The sequence below is a fragment of the Nerophis lumbriciformis genome, linkage group LG03, assembly GCF_033978685.3.
Source record: "Nerophis lumbriciformis linkage group LG03, RoL_Nlum_v2.1, whole genome shotgun sequence".
NCBI lineage: Eukaryota > Metazoa > Chordata > Actinopteri > Syngnathiformes > Syngnathidae > Nerophis > Nerophis lumbriciformis.
In genome coordinates, this window is record NC_084550.2 from 64,090,263 (window position 1) to 64,111,480 (window position 21,218).

The window sequence follows — 21,218 nt, forward strand, 5'->3', positions numbered from 1 at the left end:
GAATTTGCATGTACAATACATTCGACTCCCAGAGTGCGTGGGAGCCAGAGCACGGCCCCATCACCCCCGAGAGCCCAACCCACAAACAGGAGGCGTGGTGCCCAGGGAACCAGGGACCACCGCCCCCACGCAGCCAAGCCGGCCAGCGACAGGAACCCCAGAGCCCGACCCACCGTACCGCCCACAAGGGCCAGCAGCAGGCCGCAGACAGACGCACCCGGCAGAGGACAGGGCACGAGAAAAGCAGGGGACAGCCAGACCCCAAGCCAGCGAGAGACCACACCCCACATGGGCAGAAAGGCGAGACGCCCCGCCCGAGGGACCCAGAGACTCCCCGCAACCGGACGGGAAGACCGCCCCCGCCCCACCGGCAACCGGGCCCCCACGAGCCCACCCCCCACCCCCGGAGAGCGCGGCGAGGCCAGCCCCCGGCCACCCCACCCAAACCGGCCGCCGCAGGACCACCCAGGCACAGGGCCACGGGAACCACCCACCCCACCCGCAGGGACCCCAACGATGGAGATGGAACAACCAGCAACCGCCCCGCCGAGCCCCCAACCTGAGGGAGGGGAAAAATTAAAAAATAATATTAATAAAATATATTTAAAAAAAAAAAAAAAGATAAATAAATAAATTAATTAATTAAAAAAAAGAATTAAAAAAAGATCACAGACATGCTGACAAACAAGGTCACTACCCCAGCAACTGGCCGACTCGCAGCACCTCGGAATACCTTGCAGCACCAAGCTACCACAATAGACGCAGGGACTAGGCCCAACAGGCCCCAACCAAGACGGGCACCCGGAAGGGATGGACAGCGGGACCCAGGAGCTCCAGACACGCAGTTCGGATGCAGTAGCCCGAGGCGTCGACCCCCGTCTGACAGGCAGGCCCAGAGCGTACCCCCAGAAATATACATACATACATATATACATACACATACACACATACATGTATACATACCCACACATACACATATATACATATACATACACATATGTACACATACACATATATAAACATACATACATACACACACATATACATACATATACACAGTTCGTCAGCCCCGACAGCCATCACGCGCGCGCGCTGCCACCAGTCACAACATCAGCCACACCCCTGCACCAGACCCAGCAGCCACGGGCGCCCACACCACAAACAAACGGCAGTAGAAACAGCAGCCGCAATAACCCCAGACAGCCAGCACCAGCCCATCAAATCAAAGCGATCAAAAAAAAAAACTGCGACCAGCAACCACACGCCACCAGGACCACGGAGACCAGCCGGCGCCAGCCCGCCAGTCAGCCCGAACGCCAACACGCAAACAAGAGACACCAACAACCCCCCCAACCAAAAGGGCCCCCACCCCAACCCAAACCCGCACAAACACACCACCGCCCAAACAACCGAGACACAGCATCCAGACCAGACACGGGGGCTGCGCCGCCACCACATCAAGTCACCAACAGAGACCCCACAGCGCAAGGTCAGGCCACACGGGCACGGACCCCACCCAACAGGAAGTGAGACCCGCGCGACGCCACACACAAATAAATAATAAGATTTAAAAAAAAAATAACTGATTTTTAATGGTTTTAACCATTCTGAAATTGTGATAATGTTCCCCTTTAAACAAGTTGAGAAACTTATTGGGGTGTTTCCATTTAGTGGTCAATTGTACGGAATATGTACTGTACTGTGCAATCTACTAATAAAAGATTCAATCAATCAATAATTGCAATACCGTCGACTAGGCTGTGTGCGTTTTTGTGTCAGCAGCAGAGGTGGGTAGTAACGCGCTACATTTACTCCGTTACATCTACTTGAGTAACTTTTGGGATAAATTGTACTTCTAAGAGTAGTTTTAATGCAACATACTTTTACTTTTACTTGAGTATATTTATAGAGAAGAAACGCTACTTTTACTCCGCTACTTTTATCTACATTCAGCTCGCTACTCGCTACTAATTTTTATCGATCTGTTAATGCACGCTTTGTTTGTTTTGGTCTGTCAGACAGACCTTCATAGTGCCTGCGTTTCAACAAATACAGTCACTGGTGACGTTCACTCCGTTCCACCAATCAGATGCAGTCACTGGTGACGTTGGACCAATCAAACAGAGCCAGGGGTCACATGACCTGACTTAAACAAGTTGAAAAACTTATTGGGGTGTTACCATTTAGTGGTCAATTGTACGGAATATGTACTGTACTGTGCAATCTACTAATACAAGTTCCAATCAATCAATCAAAAGTGTGAAGGAAAAAAGACAATTTTTTATTTCAACCGTACACCTCGTCAAAAGCCTAAAGACTGACTGCACAGTTCCTGTCTTCACAATAAAAGTGCTGCTCCATCGCGCCTGCGCTTTCTAAATAAGAGTCTCCGAAAGCCTGCGCAAACAAGCTAGCAAGCTACGGAGTTTGCCGCCAATGTATTTCTTGTAAAGTGTATAAAAACGAATATGGAAGCTGGACATATAAGATGCCAAAAACCAACCACTTTCATGTGGTATTAGACAGAAAGGAGGAACTTTTTTTCTCCTCCATTTGAAAACGTGGACGTTTGTCATCACGACTGTCTGATTCCAATCAATGCAAGTCATCAGAATCAGGTAATACACCAACTTATATTCTTGTCTTCATGAAAGAAAGGAATCTATATGTGTTAAACATGCATGTATATTCATTAAAACACTATTAACATGTAAACAAAAACGGCAAAAAAAAAAAATATAAATTATATACTGTATATATCAATGTATGTATATATATATATATATATATATACACACACACACACATATATACATATATATATATATACATACATACATACATACATATATATATATATATATATATATATATATATATATATATATATATATATATATATGATATGTGTGTGTATGTTACTCATCAGTTACTCAGTACTTGAGTAGTTTTTTTACAACATACTTTTTACTTTTACTCAAGTAAATATTTGGGTGACTACTCCTTACTTTTACTTGAGTAATAAATCTCTAAAGTAACAGTACTCTTACTTGAGTACAATTTCTGGCTACTCTACCCACCTCTGGTCAGCAGTAAGAATGGAAGCAAACAATCCTCTTTCACATGCTAAAACATCATGCTGGTTTAGTATGAATGACGACACGTTTACTGCATACATGCTGAACGTTTGTTGATTGGACCGATCCCTGTTTTTCTGGCCTCAACATGCTTGCTTTCAGTTCCAGACACGCTTTCTTTGAGTAGTCTTAGAAGCAGTGATTACCGTCTTCTGGAACGTGTCACTAATCTTTCCCATGAGCTGAATCTGCAAAGTCTGGGCTTTGATGTGCAGCACCTCTACGAGGCGCTACTTTCCTGAATCACCTTTGACAGTGATTACAGCTCAGGGAGACGTCTTGGATACATCACTACTAAAGGGTGATAGTGTTCCTCGTTCTCACAGATCTGCCTGACTAGAACTACGACTGTCATTCCAAAGCACCTGCATGTACTAGGACAGGGGTCACCAACGCGGTGCCCGCGGGCACCAGGTAGACACCAGATGAGTCGCCCGCTGGCCTGTTCTAAAAATAGCTCCAATAGCAGCACTTACCAGTGAGCTGCCTCTATTTTTTAAATTGTATTTATTTACTAGCAAGCTGGTCTCGTTTTGCTCGACATTTTTAATTCTAAGAGAGACAAAACTCAAATAGAATTTGAAAATCCAAGAAAATATTTTAAAGGGGAACATTATCACAATTTCAGAAGGGTTAAAACCATTACAAATGCACAAAAATACAAATTTGTTATCCCCCGGTAATCCACGTCACTCAAGTCCATCACCAACAAACGTAAAATTTTATATTCTGATCTCTAAGGTCTAAAGTAGGGACAATGTACTGCAGGGGGGCAAACAAAACTTGGTCAGGACCGTGTTTGTTTTTTGTATTTACTTGGTATGACTTGTATAAAAGTGTGGTGTGACTTAATCATGACCAGGGTAAATGTCTGTCATTGTAATTCCCAGGCTGAGAGCAGTTGAAAACCCCCGATGTTAAAAAGGCTTAAAAAATGCTATTTTTAAAAACAAATCTGGGTTATTATTATTTAGTATTAACATCTTTTTCTTATCATTTGGCCATTTTTTTTTAATTCTTGCTGTTTATTTTTTTATATTTTTTTATTGTTTTTGTCCTGTCCAGCTACTCAGACAAATCATATTGTTGATGTAGATGCCCATATCGGCTCTACGGATTTACTTTACAAAAGAGAACCGTGGGATACTTGTCTTGTTGCCTTATTTGTATTTGACTTTATTAAATGGATTTACAGTATATTATTATTTGGCACAGGAGGGGATAGAAAGAGGGAAAAAAAGGGAGACAGAGGGGGAAATTGTGGGGACAAAAGGGGTATAAGACAATAACAACCACAACAACAGAACAGCATCAGCAAATACGAAATGTACAAATATGATAGTAAAAGTGATAGCAGAGAAGCAGTTAGTGAAGTAAATAGTACTAACACAGAAATGACAATGAACATTATTATACTACAAATGGAGCAATACAAATACCAATAGCAATAGCACTATTGATAATGAATAATAACAATAATTACCTCTATTATAAACAATACAATTGTTTCAAATGTACATATGTAATGATAACTTGAATTACAAAAGAAAGCAGATAAATGGAGGGGAAGAAAGAGAAGCAAACTGTATTAACCTTGTAGATTGTTATAGTAACAATAGGTTACGCTTTGTCAGCTTTGGTTATTTTATTACTACAACGTAACACAGGGTGTATTTCATACATCTCCGGTTTATTTATTTACATATTCTGTCCTCCCCAAATGTTGGAATTTAGTTTACCAAATTTGTACATTTTTAAATAGGAGATGAGAACAGCTGGAGTTTGTTTGGTAGTCTCTACACTAAAATAAGGTAGATAAAAGAAAGTACACTAATATACATATGAAGTTCACATACATGTAGGAATCATTTTAAGTCAACAAGCACTACAATTATACAGGATGAAGGTTGGTTCTAATGCTGCTAGCTTAATGCTAACGTACAATGGACCAGGCTAACAGAAATTAGCATAGCAAACTTGTACAAATGTTTATCAAATAAGGTTTTAATGCAGGCCTGGGCAATTATTTTGACCCGGGGGCCAAAATTTAGAGAAAAAAATGTGTCTGGGGCCGATCTGGGGGTCTATTTTTAGGAACACTAATAATCACAATAATGTCTGATTGAATGCTAAAAACGTTATGACATACCTTAGAAAACGGAATGGAATTTTATTTTTGTTTTACTAATGAGACACCCAGAATGTACATGTAAATAAAGAAAGTGGGATTTACAATATTAACTATGAACGATAAAACACTGAATATTGACAACATATGAATGTCACACCCCCATTCGATCGACATATTTTAAAATCCGATGCATCAGATATATATCTAAGCTTTAGAACTTTGTTGTAAAAATCTCCTTCCGCGTCTGTCCCTGACACCCGCATTTCAGGCTGGCCGCTCTGGAAACGCTCCCTACCCACACTGCTTGGTGCCTCGTCTGAGCTGCTGTGACTTGTATTACCATAGTAACTAGTATTTCATGCAAAAGCGCAGATTCTAACCGTTTAAAAACTTTGTATAGTTCAAGACTTACGGTCATTTGAAAGCAGTTTCCATCTTAAAGATCTAAAAAAAAATATTTGGTAATGTCCGGCGGGCCATATTGAAAAGAAAGTTTAACGGGCCGCATGCGGCCTCCGGGCCTTATTTTGCCCAGGAACAAAATTGACATTAAACAGCAAGTGTGTTTCTATTTACAGGCATGTATTCACCAAACTCGGTAGAGTAGAAAAAGTACAAACCGCTAACTTTGTACTCCTCAATCTGATTCATGCAGCACACTCGACACTGTGTGTGCATGATGACTAACTATGGAAGCTTGTTGCTGAAACTTCAAACTCTTAAAGGGGAACATTATCACAATTTCAGAAGGGTTAAAACCTTTAAAAATCAGTTCCCAGTGGCTTATTTTATTTTTCAAAGTTTTTTTCAAAATTTTACCCATCACGCAATATCCCTAAAAACAGCTTCAAAGTGCCTGATTTTAACCATCGTTATATACACCCGTCCATTTTCCTGTTACGTCACACAGTGATGCCAATACAAACGAACAGCAAGGTATAGCGACATTAGCTCGGATTCAGACTCGGATTTCAGCGGCTTAAGCGATTCAACAGATTACGCATGTATTGAAACGGATGGTTGTAGTGTGGAGGCAGGTAGCGAAAACGAAATTGAAGAAGAAACTGAAGCTATTGAGCCATATCGGTTTGAACCGTATGCAAGCGAAACCGACGAAAACGACACGACAGCCAGCGACACGGGAGAAAGCGAGGACGAATTCGGCGATCGCCTTCTAACCAACGATTGGTATGTGTTTGTTTGGCATTAAAGGAAACTAACAACTATGAACTAGGTTTACAGCATATGAAATACATTTGGCAACAACATGCACTTTGAGAGTGCAGACAGCCGATTTCAGGCGCGCTAAGAACATATGTTTTTCCACGATTTCAGCACTCAGGTTAACCATACCTAAATAGACACAAAATACTGCATTACACAAGACTACCCGAATGTACTTGAATGATTGAAAAAAATAAATGTTTTTAAGCTAAATTATTGGTAAACACAGTTTATGTATAATAATTTACGTAAAACCGCGAGTAATGAATAAAGTTTTCATCAATTAATATATTCTGTAGACATACCCTCATCCGCTCTCTTTTCCTGAAAGCTGATCTGTCCAGTTTTGGAGTTGATGTCAGCATCTGCTTTGAGTGTCGCAGGATATCCACTAGAGATGCGCGGTTTGCGGACACAACCGCGGAGTCCGCGGGTCGGGCGGTTGAAATAAAAAAAAATTAGATTTTATTCGCGGGTCGGGTCGGGCGGTTGAAATAAAAAAAAATTAGATTTTAAATAGATTCAGGCGGGTGGCAGTTAAACCAATTCGGAAATATATATACATACCGTATTTTCCGCACTATAAGGCGCACCGGATTATTAGCCGCACCTTCTATGAATTACATATTTCATAATTTTGTCCACCAATAAGCCGCCCCGGACTATAAGCCGCGCCTACGCTGCGCTAAAGTGAATGTCAAAAAAACGCTGCGCTAAAGTGAATGTCAAAAAAACAGTCAGATAGTTCAGTCAAACTTTAATAATATATTGAAAACCAGCGTTCTAACAACTCTGTCCCAAAATGTACGCAAATGTGCAATCACAAACATAGTAAAATTCAAAATGGTGTAGAGCAATAGTAACATAATGTTGCTCGAACGTTAATGTCACAACACACAAAATAAACATAGCGCTCACCTTCTGAAGTTATTCTTCATTCGTAAATCCTTCGAATTCTTCGTCTTCGGTGTCCGAATTGAAAAGTTGCGCAAGCGTGGTATCCAAAATGGCCGGTTCCGTCTCGTAGAAGTCATCGGGAGTCAGTGTCGCTGTTGTTCTGTGAATCCTGCCTTCCGGAAAGCTCGGACCACAGTTGTGACCGAAATATCTGCCCAAGCATTTACGATCCACTGGCAAATGTTGGTGTATGTCGTCCGAGGCTGTCTGCCCGTCTTAGTGAAGGTGTGTTCGCCTTCGGAGCTGTGTGAAAAAAGCCACCCGGCCTCTTCGCGTAAACTTCCCTTAACCACTCGCTCATCTTTTCTTCATCCATCCATCCCTTCGAGTTAGCTTTTATGATGACGCCGGCTGGAAAGGTCTCTTTTGGCAAGGTCTTCCTTTTGAATATCACCATAGGTGGAAGTTAGCATGGCAAGCTAGAACCACAGTGAAGGATGACTTCTCATTCCCTGTGGTGCGAATATTCACCGTACGTGCTCCCGTTCCACAGTGCGGTTCAGTTGCTGTGAAATACGGTAGTAATCCGTGTGCGGATGGAGAGATTGCGTCTTTTTATGAACCGGATCGCTTAGTAGGAGCCATTTTGTGGTCTTTACAGATGTAAACAGGAAATGAAACGTACGGTGATATCCGCGCGTTTTTTCTTCTTCCGGGGGCGGGTAGAAGAAGAAGCGCTTCCTGTTCTATGGGGGCGGATGCTTTCCTTGGCGGTTGCTTGCGTAGAAGAAGAAGCGCTTCCTGTTCTACCGGGAAAAAAGATGGCGGCTGTTTACCGAAGTTGCGAGATCGAAACTTTATGAAAATGAATCGTAATAAAGCGCACCGGGTTATAAGGCGCACTGTCAGCTTTTGAGAACATTTGTGGTTTTTAGGTGCGCCTTATAGTGCGGAAAATACGGTAGTTAAATGTTGTTACCCACATACGAAAAACGAGCAGGCACCTGCAGCACACCACAACAGAAGAAGAAAAAAAAAGAGATGGCAACGCCGGCAGCAAACGTGGTACGCGACAAACTAAAAAAGGGAATACTAAAGACCAGGGGAAAAAAAGGCCAGAAAAGTTCAGCGTGGACTCGTTTTTATGAGGTTGTAAATCAGGATGATAGTAATGCTGGCTACGTGATTTGCAAGAGCTGCGACGCTGTTTATGTCTACGACAGTCACAAAACCGGGACATCTAACATGGTGCATCACATTTGTGCAAAACCCCGAATCTCCACAAACACCCTGAGCATGAGCAGTTTCGTCCGCTGTGATCCCAGAAGAGTGCCACAGGATGTTAAAACAAGATAGAACGCAGCTGCCTGCAGCAGTTTGAGTGGCGCGAGCGCGCTTGGAGGTGCGCTCAGCGCGGCTCCCAGATGATTGCGCACTAGTGTGCGTCTGGGCCGTGACAGCGTGGCACGCATTGAATGTCTCTGCTGTATTGGATCAGTCTCCTTTCTTTAACAGCAAAAGCTTTATAACCTCACTAATGCCTTGCATCGTCTATATTAGAAATATAACAACGGGCGGGTGCGGGCGGGTGCGGTTTTGATTAAATGTTAGTTCGGGTGGATGCGGATGGTTGACGACTTTTGTGATGCGGTTGCGGATGAAATAATTGCCTATCCGCGCATCTCTAATATCCACACATTCTTGGCATCTCTGTCGTAGCATAGCTTTCGTCGGTAAAGTGTGCGGAACAAACGACTGACCATTTCGTCGGCTTTCCCCACAGTCTCGTATTTTGAACAAATTTCGTCCAATTTCTTGCCACTTTCGCATCTTTGGGCCACTGGTGCAACTTGAATCCGTCCCTGTTCGTGTTGTTGCACCCTCCGACAACACACCGACGAAAGTGAGAAAATGGCGGATTGCTTCCCGACGTTGTGACGTCATCGCTCCGAGAGCGAATAATAGAAAGGCGTTTAATTCGCCAAAATTCACCCATTTAGAGTTCGGAAATCGGTTAAAAAAATATATGGTCTTTTTTTCTGCAACATCAAGGTATATATTGACGCTTACATAGGTCTGGTGATAATGTTCCCCTTTAATTAAAAAAAAAAAAATGTAGTTGTTTAGTAGAACATCATTGCAGGAGATGAAATCACCTATATCACCTGGAAGATTAAGTGTCACTTACTGCAGTGGTTCTCAACCTTTTTTCAACCCCCTGTGATTTTTTTTTGATTCAAGTACCCCCTAATCAGAGCAAAGCATTTTTGGTTTGAAAAAAAGAGATAAAGAAGTAAAATACAGCACTATGTCATCAGTTTCTGATTTATTAAATTGTATAACAGTGCAACGTATTGCTCATTTGTAGTGGTCATTTTTGAACTATTTGAAAAAAAAAAGGTTTTTATTTATATTTATAAAGGATTTTTTAATTGTTGCTATTTTTAGAATATTAAAAAAAATCTCACGTACCCCTTGGCATACCTTCAAGTACCCCCAGGGGTACGCGTACCCCCATTTGAGAACCACTGACTTACTGTATCGCAAAATCGCCACAAGTAAATGAATATATGGCAAACACCGGTGTTTGGACTTGAGTAAAACCTGACTGTTCAACATAGTTACCATGATAATCACCATTCTCTTAGCTTAATCGCAAATAACAATTTTTTTTTGTCTCACCAGCTCCCAGTCCCACCACAGCAGTCCACTACCTGGCCACCAAATGTGTGGACACAGTCAAACACCGCCAGGAAAGCAAGTGGTTCATGCCATGGGGTCCCAACCAATGCGACAAGATTCGGACCTTTGATGAAGCCATGGCCAAGAGGATCGAGGCCAACAACATTGTGTTCGCTGTCCACATTCCTCTACCTAACAAGGAGATGAGTCCCTGGTTTCAGTTCATGCTGGTCATCTTGCAGTTTGACATCGCCTTCAAGATGTACAACCAGATAGGTGAGAGACACCACTCCTTTCAATACCATGACATCCACAGTCTGTTTTCTTCTGGAATGACAATATTAGCCTCAATTCTGTTTTTTTTTGGCTTCACAATCTCACAGCCAATATTTGCAGTGGCTCAATGAGGCTGAGCTGGTCCTTGAAAAAAATCACATCCTTTGTCACTTCCCATCCTTCACAGGATGAATTGAAAAGTAAAGCCATACATGTCCTGGAAATAAACACATGTCTTATATAACCTCATTTCTGTGCTCGGTCCATCACGGTGAGTGCTGGAGGAACCCACCGGAATGTGTTTGTCAGGAGACCTGATTCCCTTTACGTTCAAACTGAGCAAACTGTGATGGATGATCTGCGGCTTGTTATCTAGTGACATAGACCTTAGGGCATGGGTGTCAAACTCTGGCCCGCCGTGTAATTTCACTTGGCCCTTAAGGCGATATCAAATTAACACCAAAGCTGGCCCGCCGATTATATATTGCGGCGGTGCCGCGGTAACACCGAATTCACCGCTAATTCTAATACTTGCCAACCCTCCCGGGAGTCTTCCAAACTTCAGCGCCCCTCCCGAAAATCGTCACGTCTGCTTTTCAGCCAGTCCAACGAGTGCTGGCCCAGTCACATAACATGTGCGGCTTCTGCACGCACACACAATTGAATGCAACGCATAATTCATCAACAGTGATACAGGTTACTGGCACCCTCAGTGTAACCTGTATCGCTGTTGATGAAGTATGCGTTGCATTCACTCGTGTGTGCGTACAGAAGCCGCACATATCTTGTGACTGGGTCTGAACGATGTTAGAATGGATGAAAAGCGGACGTGACGATAGCTCGTAGGGTACGTTGAAGGCAGTGCATTTAAGGCACGCCCCCAAGACTGAGATTTAATGACTGATGAACAGCTTCGTTCGATAATGAAGGTTGCCTCAGCTCAAAGCCTGAGCCCCGACATTAATGAACTAGCATCCAAGAAAAGATGGCAGGTATCTGGCTTGGGCACATCAGATTAGATCAGTGTGTTGCAAACTGAGCAGTTTAAAGTCCTGAATGGTTGTTTTATTCATTGTTATTTTATTTTCAAATTTATCAGCCTGTGGAAGAAGTTAATGTTGATATTTACCTCAGAAGGCTGCAAATAGAAAAGAGGCATTCAATTTTTATTTAAATTGTATTTGATATGCCATTGATATTTTTTTATTATTATTATTATTATTTGAAACTCGATTTTGCATGTCACTATAAAGTTAAAAGGTTAATTTGTTCAACCTTGGCCCGCGGCTTTGTTCAGTTTTAAATTTTGGCCCACTCTGTATTTGAGTTTGACACCCCTGCCTTAGGGCTTTGTAGATGGGCTTGGGACACGATTGACAGGTGTAAAAACACAGGTATGGTTTTAGAGCGTTTTACACCTCGAAGCAATGAAAGGCCTCTGTGTCTATTCTTATTACCCAGGTCAGATCTGGCATGCTTACCACATGAGTCACACTAAACTGAAGGCATGTTTACCCAAGAACAAGGTGGTCAAAACTGGAGGTTTAGTTTCTTTGCATTTTATGAAAAGTGCCATCTACGCTAGTGCTATCCAACTGGCAAGCTCAGTTAAAAAAAACTTGTAAGAGACTTCATCTTTTCAGCAGATTCCTAAAAGCACTAGAGTCCTGTCGTATAGAGGATCTTTGACTAGCTTTTTAGCAGTAGGTCTATAAAAACAACAGAGCTATCTGTTTTCCAAATTTAGTAACACCAACAAAATCAGTATTAGACAAACATCAGATGTCCACTGCAGGGGATGCTGGTTCTGAGGAATATACAAAATAAGAAAAATAGAGAAATCCGGCCTCTGCCTTCGGTCCTTAGCTTTCTGGAAATGTGGCCCTCAAAACAGTTAAAGGGGAACATTATCACCAGACCTATGTAAGCGTCAATATATACCTTGATGTTGCAGAAAAAAGACCATGTATTTTTTTAACCGATTTCCGAACTCTAAATGGGTGAATTCTGGCGAATTAAACACCTTTCTATTATTCGCTCTCGGAGCGATGACGTCACGTTGTGACGTCACATCGGGAAGCAATCCGCCATTTTCTCAAACACCGAGTCAAATCAGCTCTGTTATTTTCCGTTTTTTCGACTGTTTTCCGTACCTTGGAGACATCATGCCTCGTCGGTGTGTTGTCGGAGGGTGTAACAACACGAACAGGGACGGATTCAAGTTGCACTAGTGGCCCAAAGATGCGAAAGTGGCAAGAAATTGGACGAATGTTGTTCAAAATACGAGGGTGTGGGGAAAGCCGACGAAAATGGTCAGTCGTTTGTTCCGCACACTTTACCGACGAAAGCTATGCTACGACAGAGATGGCAAGAATGTGTGGATATCCTGCGACACTCAAAGCAGATGCATTTCCAACGATAAAGTCAAAGAAATCTCCCGCCAGACCCCCATTGACTCTGCCGTAGTGTGTGAGCTATTCAGGGACAAAGGACCTCGGTAGCACAAGCTAAACCCCCTGGATGTCTTGGCTCACACCGCTTCTACCGTCCCTTAAGCCACCGAAGATGATCAAGAGAAGAATATCGACCCTAGCTTCCCTGGCCTGCTGACATCAACTCCAAAACTGAACAGATCAGCTTTCAGGAAAAGAGAGCAGATGAGGGTATGTCTACAGAATATATTAATTGATGAAAATTGGGCTGTCTGCACTCTCAAAGTTCATGTTGTTGCCAAATGTATTTCATATGCTGTAAACCTAGTTCATAGTTGTTAGTTTCCTTTAATGCCAAACAAACACATACCAATCGTTGGTTAGAAGGCGATCGCCGAATTCGTCCTCGCTTTCTCCCGTGTCGCTGGCTGTCGTGTCGTTTTCGTCGGTTTCGCTTGCATACGGTTCAAACGGATATGGCTCAATAGCTTCAGTTTCTTCTTCAATTTCGCTTAAGCCGCTGAAATTCGAGTCTGAATCCGAGCTAATGTCGCTATACCTTGCTGTCCATCCGCCATGTTTGTTTGTATTGGCATCACTATGTGACGTCACAGGAAAATGGACGGGTGTATATAACGATGGTTAAAATCAGGCACTTTGAAGCTTTTTTTAGGGATATTGCGTGATGGTTTAAATTTTGAAAAAAACTTCGAAAAATAAAATAAGCCACTGGGATCTGATTTTTAATGGTTTTAACCCTTCTGAAATTGTGATAATGTTCCCCTTTTAGCTGAATAGCCGTGATCTACGGAGTGCAATGTTGTCAAGGCAAGCTCTGTAATTTCTGCGTGTGTGTGTGCGTGTGTTTGTAAAATACACTCGCCAGGGATGATGTTAATTCTGTGTTGTTGGCTACAAATAATCATTCTGTAAGGCAAAACTGTTGTCTTTTTTTCGAGTTAAGTCAAGTCAAGACGCCCGCCTGTGGGTGTTTATTAACGGCAGAGCTCAAGACATTCAGCAGCCGTTGCGTACCTCGAATGGCATGATGTGGGATGTATACAGAGTACTGGTATTTTTTGGTACCGGTTGCTAATTAACTACTACTACTCAGTGGCCTAGTGGTTAGAGTGTCCGCCCTGAGATCAGTAGGTTGTGAGTTCAAACCCCGGCCGAGTCATACCAAAGACTATAAAAATGGGACCCATTACCTCCCTGCTTGGCACTCAGCATCAAGGGTTGGAATTGGGGGTTAAATCACCAAAAATGATTCCCGGGCGCGGCACCGCTGCTGCCCACTGCTCCCCTCACCTCCCAGGGGGTGATCAAAGGGGATGGGTCAAATGCAGAGGACAAATTTCACCACACCTAGTGTGTGTGTGACAATCATTGGTACTTTAACTTGAACTTTAATTAGGTTGGGTCATGAGGACCGTAAAGGTTCTGGACTAACGACACTGCTCTCTGTATTTTTTCCTCCCGCTGACCGACGTAATTATGACACGTTGTCTCATTCAGTTAAGCTGCCGCTGCTACACATTAAAATCAGCTTTGAATAATGACAAATAAGGAAGCAACACCAAACAAAAGTATAACTATTTCCTCCTCGAAAGTTCCTCAGTCATGCATGCTGTCAGTTTGAAAAGACCGCACTTTACTCACGACGAGTCACAACCGCGTTCTATTAACCGTCCTCTTAGTGATCCATTAATACATAGGCCAATGTAAATCCACTCCAAAAAGTCAAAAACTGAGGTAATATAATAACCCATAAAGGTGCTTTGAAGCAATATAGCATCCACCGTGTCTGACAGGTCTCTGGTTGCTGTCTGGCGTCACTCGATTGCGTTTGCATGTCAATAAGACATCTTGCTTAAAGGGGAACATTATCACCAGACCTATGTACGGTAAGCGTCAATATATACCTTGATGTTGCAGAAAAAAGACCATATATTTTTTTACCGATTTCCGAACTCTAAATGGGTGAATTTTGGCGAATTAAACGCCTTTCTATTATTCGCTCTCGTGACGTCACATCGGGAAGCAATCCGCCATTTTCTCACTTTCGTCGGTGTGTTGTCGGAGGGTGTAACAACACGAACAGGGACGGATTCAAGTTGCACCAGTGGCCCAAAGATGCGAAAGTGGCAAGAAATTGGACGTTTGTTCCGCACACTTTACCAACGAAAGCTATGCTACGACAGAGATGGCAAGAATGTGTGGATATCCTGCGACACTCAAAGCAGATGCATTTCCAACGATAAAGTCAAAGAAATCTGCCGCTAGACCCCCATTGAATCTGCCGGAGTGTGTGAGCAATTCAGGGACAAAGGACCTCGCTAGCACGGCAAGCAATGGCGGCAGTTTGTTCCCGCAGACGAGCGAGCGAAACCCCCCTGGATGTCTTGGCTCACACCGTCCCAAGATGATCAAGAGAAGAATATCGACCATAGCTTCCCTGGCCTGCTGACATCAACTCCAAAACTGGACAGATCAGCTTTCAGGAAAAGAGCGCGGATGAGGGTATGTCTACAGAATATATTAATTGATGAAAATTGGTCTGTCTGCACTCTCAAAGTGCATGTTGTTGCCAAATGTATTTCATATGCTGTAAACCTAGTTCATAGTTGTTAGTTTCCTTTAATGCCAAACAAACACATACCAATCGTTGGTTAGAAGGCGATCGCCGAATTCGTCCTCGCTTTCTCCCGTGTCGCTGGCTGTCGTGTCGTTTTCGTTGGTTTCGCTTGCATACGCTTCAAACCGATATGGCTCAATAGCTTCAGTTTCTTCTTCAATTTCGTTTTCGCTACCTGCCTCCACACTACAACCATCCGTTTCAATACATGCATAATCTGTTGAATCGCTTAAGCCGCTGAAATCCGAGTCTGAATCCGAGCTAATATCGCTATAGCTTGCTGTTCTTTCCGCCATGTTTGTTTGTGTTGGCTTCACTATGTGACGTCACAGGAAAATGGACGGGTGGTTAAAATCAGGCACTTTGAAGCTTTTTTAGGGATATTGCGTGATGGGTAAAATTTTGAAAAATACTTCGAAAAATATAATAAGCCACTGGGAACTAATTTTTAATGGTTTTAACAATTCTGAAATTGTGATAATGTTCCCCTTTAAGTATGTTTCAGTTTGTTCTGTCTCTTGACTACGAACTAGACGATGAGCATTACACTTGCTCACTGAGACTTTTTATTTGTACAATACACACTAGACACACACATCAGTAGCGCAACACTCAAATGGCTTCAGTCCATCACTCAAATATGTCCGTGTGCAACATAAAAACCCAAAAAAAATTTGCTATTGTTACAAAATACAGAACATGCTAATTCATTGTATTAATTCATATAATGTATTTTGTATGCTATATCATGTAGAAGGTACACTATATTGCCAAAAGTATTTGGCCACCTGCCTTGACTCACATATGAACTTAAAGTGACATCCCATGGAATTGTCAAAAATGTTTTGGTATCCTGGAGCATTCAAAGTTCCTTTCACTGGAACTAAGAGGCCAATCCCAACTCCTGAAAAACAACCCCACACCATTATTCCTCCCCCACCAAATTTCATACTCTGCACAATGCAGTCCGTAATGTAGCGTTCTCCTGGCAACTTCCAAACCCAGACTGGTCCATCAGATTGCCAGATGGAAAAGCGTGACTCATCGCTCCAGAGAAGGCGTCTCCACTGCTCTAGAGTCCAGTGGCGACGTGCTTTACACCACTGCATCCCACGCTTTGCATTGGACTTGGTGATGTATGGCTTAGATGCAGCTGCTCGGCCATGGAAACCCACTCCATGAAGCTCTCTGCGTACTGTACGTGGGCTAATTGGAAGGTTACATGAAGTTTGGAGCTCTGTAGCAGCTGACTGTGCAGAAAGTCTTTGCACTATGCGCTTCAGCATTCGCTGACCCCTCTCTGTCAGTTTACGTGGCCTACCACTTGAAATTTCACGACTGGCTTTGTTGCACATATATGACAGTTCCATGCTGGAAATCACTGAGAGCGGCCCATTCTTTCACAAATGTTTGTAGAAACAGTCTCCATGCCTAAGTGCTTGATTTCATACACCGGGCCAAGTGATTAGGGCACCTGATTCTCATCATTTGGATGGTTGGCCAAATACTTTTGGCAATATAGTGTATGTTCTCTTCACATGCATGCCATATATAAATATTATTTCCCGCTGAGTGTAATTGTAGTGAATAGACACAGTGATGGATCTGTGTGGTCTTTACCAGAAGATGACATAAGTGCATTTCACCTTGCACTGCAAATATACCGTATTTTCCGGACCATAGGGTGCACCGGATTATAAGGCGCACTGCCGATGAATGGTCTATTTTTTTATCTTCTTTCATATATAAGGCGCACCGGATTGTAGGGCGCATTAAAGGAGTCATACTATTATTTTTTTTTTCTAAATGGAAAAGACTTCCTTGTGGTCTACATAACATGTAATGGTGGTTATTTGGTCAAAATGTTGCATAGATGATGTTTTACAGATCATCTTCAAGCCGCTTTCTGACTTCAGGATGCACCGTTTTGTGGGCAGTCTTACAAACCCCGTTTCCATATGAGTTGGGAAATTGTGTTAGATGTAAATATAAACGGAATACAATGATTTGCAAATCATTTTCAACCCATATTCAGTTGAATATACTACAAAGACAACATATTTGATGTTCAAACTGATAAACATTTTTTTTTTGCAAATAATCATTAACACGTGTAAAGAAGTTGGGAAAGGTGGCAATAAATACTGATAAAGTTGAGGAATGCTCATCAAACACTTATTTGGAACATCCCACAGGTGAACAGGCAAATTGGGAACAGGTGGGTGCCATGATTGGGTATAAAAGTAGATTCCATGAAATGCTCAGTCATTCACAAACAAGGATGGGGCGAGAGTCACCACTTTGTCAACAAATGCGTGAGCAAATTGTTGAACAGTTTAAGAAAAACCTTTCTCAACCAGCTATTGCAAAGAATTTAGGAATTTCACCATCTACGCTCCGTAATATCATCAAAGGGTTCAGAGAATCTGGAGAAATCACTGCACGTAAGCAGCTAAGCCCGTGACCTTTGATCCCTCATGCTGTACTGCATCAACAAGCGACATCAGTGTGTAAAGGATATCACCACATGGGCTCAGGAACACTTCAGAGACCCACTATCAGTAACTACAGTTGGTCGCTACATCTGTAAGTGCAAGTTAAAACTCTCCTATGCAAGGCAAAAACCGTTTATCAACAACACCCAGAAATGCCGTCGGCTTCGCTGGGCCTGAGCTCATCTAAGATGGACTGATACAAAGTGGAAAAGTGTTCTGTGGTCTGACGAGTCCACATTTCAAATTGTTTTTGGAAACTGTGGACGTCGTGTCCTCCCGACCAAAGAGGAAAAGAACCATCCGGATTGTTGATTGTTATAGGCGCAAAGTTGAAAAGCCAGCATCTGTGATGGTATGGGGGTGTATTAGTGCCCAAGACATGGGTAACTTACACATCTGTGAAGGCACCATTAATGTTGAAAGGTACATACAAGTTTTGGAGCAACATATGTTGCCATCCAAGCAACGTTACCATGGACGCCCCTGCTTATTTCAGCAAGACAATGCCAAGCCACGTGTTACATCAACGTGGCTTCATAGTAAAGGAGTGCGGGTACTAGACTGGCCTGCCTGTAGTCCAGACCTGTCTCCCATTGAAAATGTGTGGCACATTATGAAGCCTAAAATACCACAACGGAGACCCCCGGACTGTTGAACAACTTAAGCTGTACATCAAGCAAGAATGGGAAAGAATTCCACCTGAGAAGCTTAAAAAATGTGTCTTCTCAGTTCCCAAATGTTTACTTGGTGTTGCTAAAAGGAAAGCCCATGTAACACAGTGGTGAACATGCCCTTTCCCAACTACTTTGGCACATGTTGCAGCCATAAAATTCTAAGTTAATTATTATTTGCAAAAAAAAATAAAGTTTATGAGTTTGAACATCAAATATCTTGTCTTTGTAGTGCATTCAATTGAATATGGGTTGAAAAGGATTTGCAATTCATTGTATTCCGTTTATATTTACATCTAACACAATTTCCCGACTCATATGGAAACAGGGTTTGTATTTACGTGGCTCGCCTTCGACAGCGTCTTCTCCCCGTCATCTTTGTTGTAGCGGTGTAGCGTGCAAGGACGGGTGTGGAAGAAGTGTCAAAAAATGGAGCTAACTGTTTTAATGACATTCAGACTTTACCTAAATCAATAACAGAGCAGCATCGCCTCATCTGGAAACAACACCGGAAATGTGTCCCGTGAAAAAACGTCCGACCGGAACTCTCTAATAACTAAAGTTCCTTGGGTAAATAATGTGAACTCACTACACCGGTATGTTTTAGCGCTTTCATGGCGAGTTTACTGACAGATATAAGTAAGAACTTCACACTACTTTATATTAAAAATGGCAACAGCGGCGGATGAATGTCACATAACAAGAAGATAGAGAAAAAGAATAAGTTTATCAACTACTGTGTCGGCACGGACTACAAAGATGGACTCGCGCAATTTTTCAGGACTTATACAGATCAGCCGGTACCAGAAGGTAAGAAAAGTTGCTTTTGCATAATATTGCGATACAAAACGCCAGATAATGTCTCACCTTATACACACACACCATAATAATACTTGTATGTTGAAGCACACTACAATCCATCAAGCGGTGCGGCTTCATAGCGTACCAAAGTTGTACCAAAACATTTTGGTAGATTTTTGAGCGCCGTGTGTAATGTTCTATATTTTCAATGGAACATATACAATGTTAAATGATAAATAAATTGGTGTTGTTTACTTGAGTCATAGTGCAGCCTACACTTATTTCTTATGTTTGACTGCCATCTACTGGTCACACTTATCATTACACCATGTACCAAATAAAATAGTTTCGAGGTGGGTAAGCTCAACCAAACTTATTCCTTACATTGGGCGCACCGGGTTATAAGGCGCACTGTCGAGTTTTGAGGGGGGGAAAAGGATTTTAAGTGCGCCTTATAGTCCGGAAAGTTCGGTAATTGATTTCTTTAAGACTTAAAAAAACGACTGTAGATGAAAGACTTGTCTGCTCTGAGATGTTACAGTACATCATGTTTTAAAAGTAATTTGAGAATACTGGTAGTAACAGTTATGTGGTGTTGAGTTTAAACACTTTGTTTAAAATTCCGTTATACATCGTATACAGTGATCGACCTAAAAATACCGAGATGTCAGTTTTGGTCCATATCACCCAGCCCTAGGTAAAATGATGCCTTGAGCAATTTGAGTAACTCTGTTATAAAAAAATATTGAGTAATTTTCTCTGCCTCGAGGAATTGTTTATTTAATGGTAAAGCTAAAACCATGACGACTTTTAATGTGGTCCAATGTCCTTACGTCAGTGTTTTTCAACCTTTTTTGAGCCAAGGCACATTTTTTGGGTTGAAAAAATGCGGAAGCCACCACCTGCAGAAATCATTAAAAAACAAAACTCAGTTGACAGTAAAAAGTTGTTGTTGCAATTGTTGGATATGACTTTAAACCATAATCAACCATGCATCACTATAGCTCTTGTCTCAAAGTGGGTGTACTGTCACCACCTGTCACATCACACCCTGACTTATTTGGAGGTCTTTGCTGTTTTCCTGTGTGTAGTGTTTTACTTCTTGTCTAGCGCTCCTATTTTGGTGGCTTTTTCTCTTTTTTTTAAATATTTTCCTATAGCAGTTTCATGTCTTCCCTTGAGCGATATTCCCCGCATCTACTTTGTTTTAGCAATCAAGAATATTTCAGTTGTTTTTATCCTTCTTTGTGGGGACATTGTTGATTGTCACGTCATGTTCGGATGTACTTTGTGGACGCCGTCTTTGCTCCACAGTAAGTCTTTGCTGTCGTCCAGCATTCTGTTTTTGTTGACTTTGTAGCCAGTTCAGTTTTAGTTTTGTTCTGCATAGCCTTCCCTAAGCTTCAATGCCTTTTCTTAGGGGCACTCACCTTTTGTTTATTTTTGATTTAAGCATTAGACACCTTTTTACCTGCACACTGCCTCCCCGCTGTTTCCCACATCTACAAAGCAATTAGCTACCGGCTGCCACCTACTGATATGGAAGAGTATTACACGGTTAATCTGTTGAGCTCTAGACAGTACCGAGACTCAACAACAACACAAATTTGCAGACTATAATTACTGGTTTGCAAAACATATTTTTAACCCAAATAGGTGAAATGACATCATCTCCCACGGCACATCAGACTGTATCTCACGGCACACTAGTGTGCTGCGGCACAGTGGTTGACAAATACTGGCTTACGTTACCCACGCAGAGGAAGGAGAAAGTGGATGCAGTGTTTTCCATATATTAATTTCCTTGAGGCGGACGTTGATAAAAAGTGACATA

At 42.2% G+C, this 21,218-nt stretch overlaps 1 protein-coding gene across 1 annotated transcript in view; it reads left to right on the forward strand.

The window, feature by feature from the left end:
- Window positions 1–21,218, forward strand: part of wls (Wnt ligand secretion mediator) — a 113,747-nt gene that overhangs the window by 15,560 nt on the left and 76,969 nt on the right. The window contains exon 2 of the mRNA XM_061941270.2: window positions 10,075–10,347. Coding sequence (XP_061797254.2) covers window positions 10,075–10,347 — 273 coding nt within the window. The remainder of the gene's footprint in view (window positions 1–10,074; window positions 10,348–21,218) is intronic.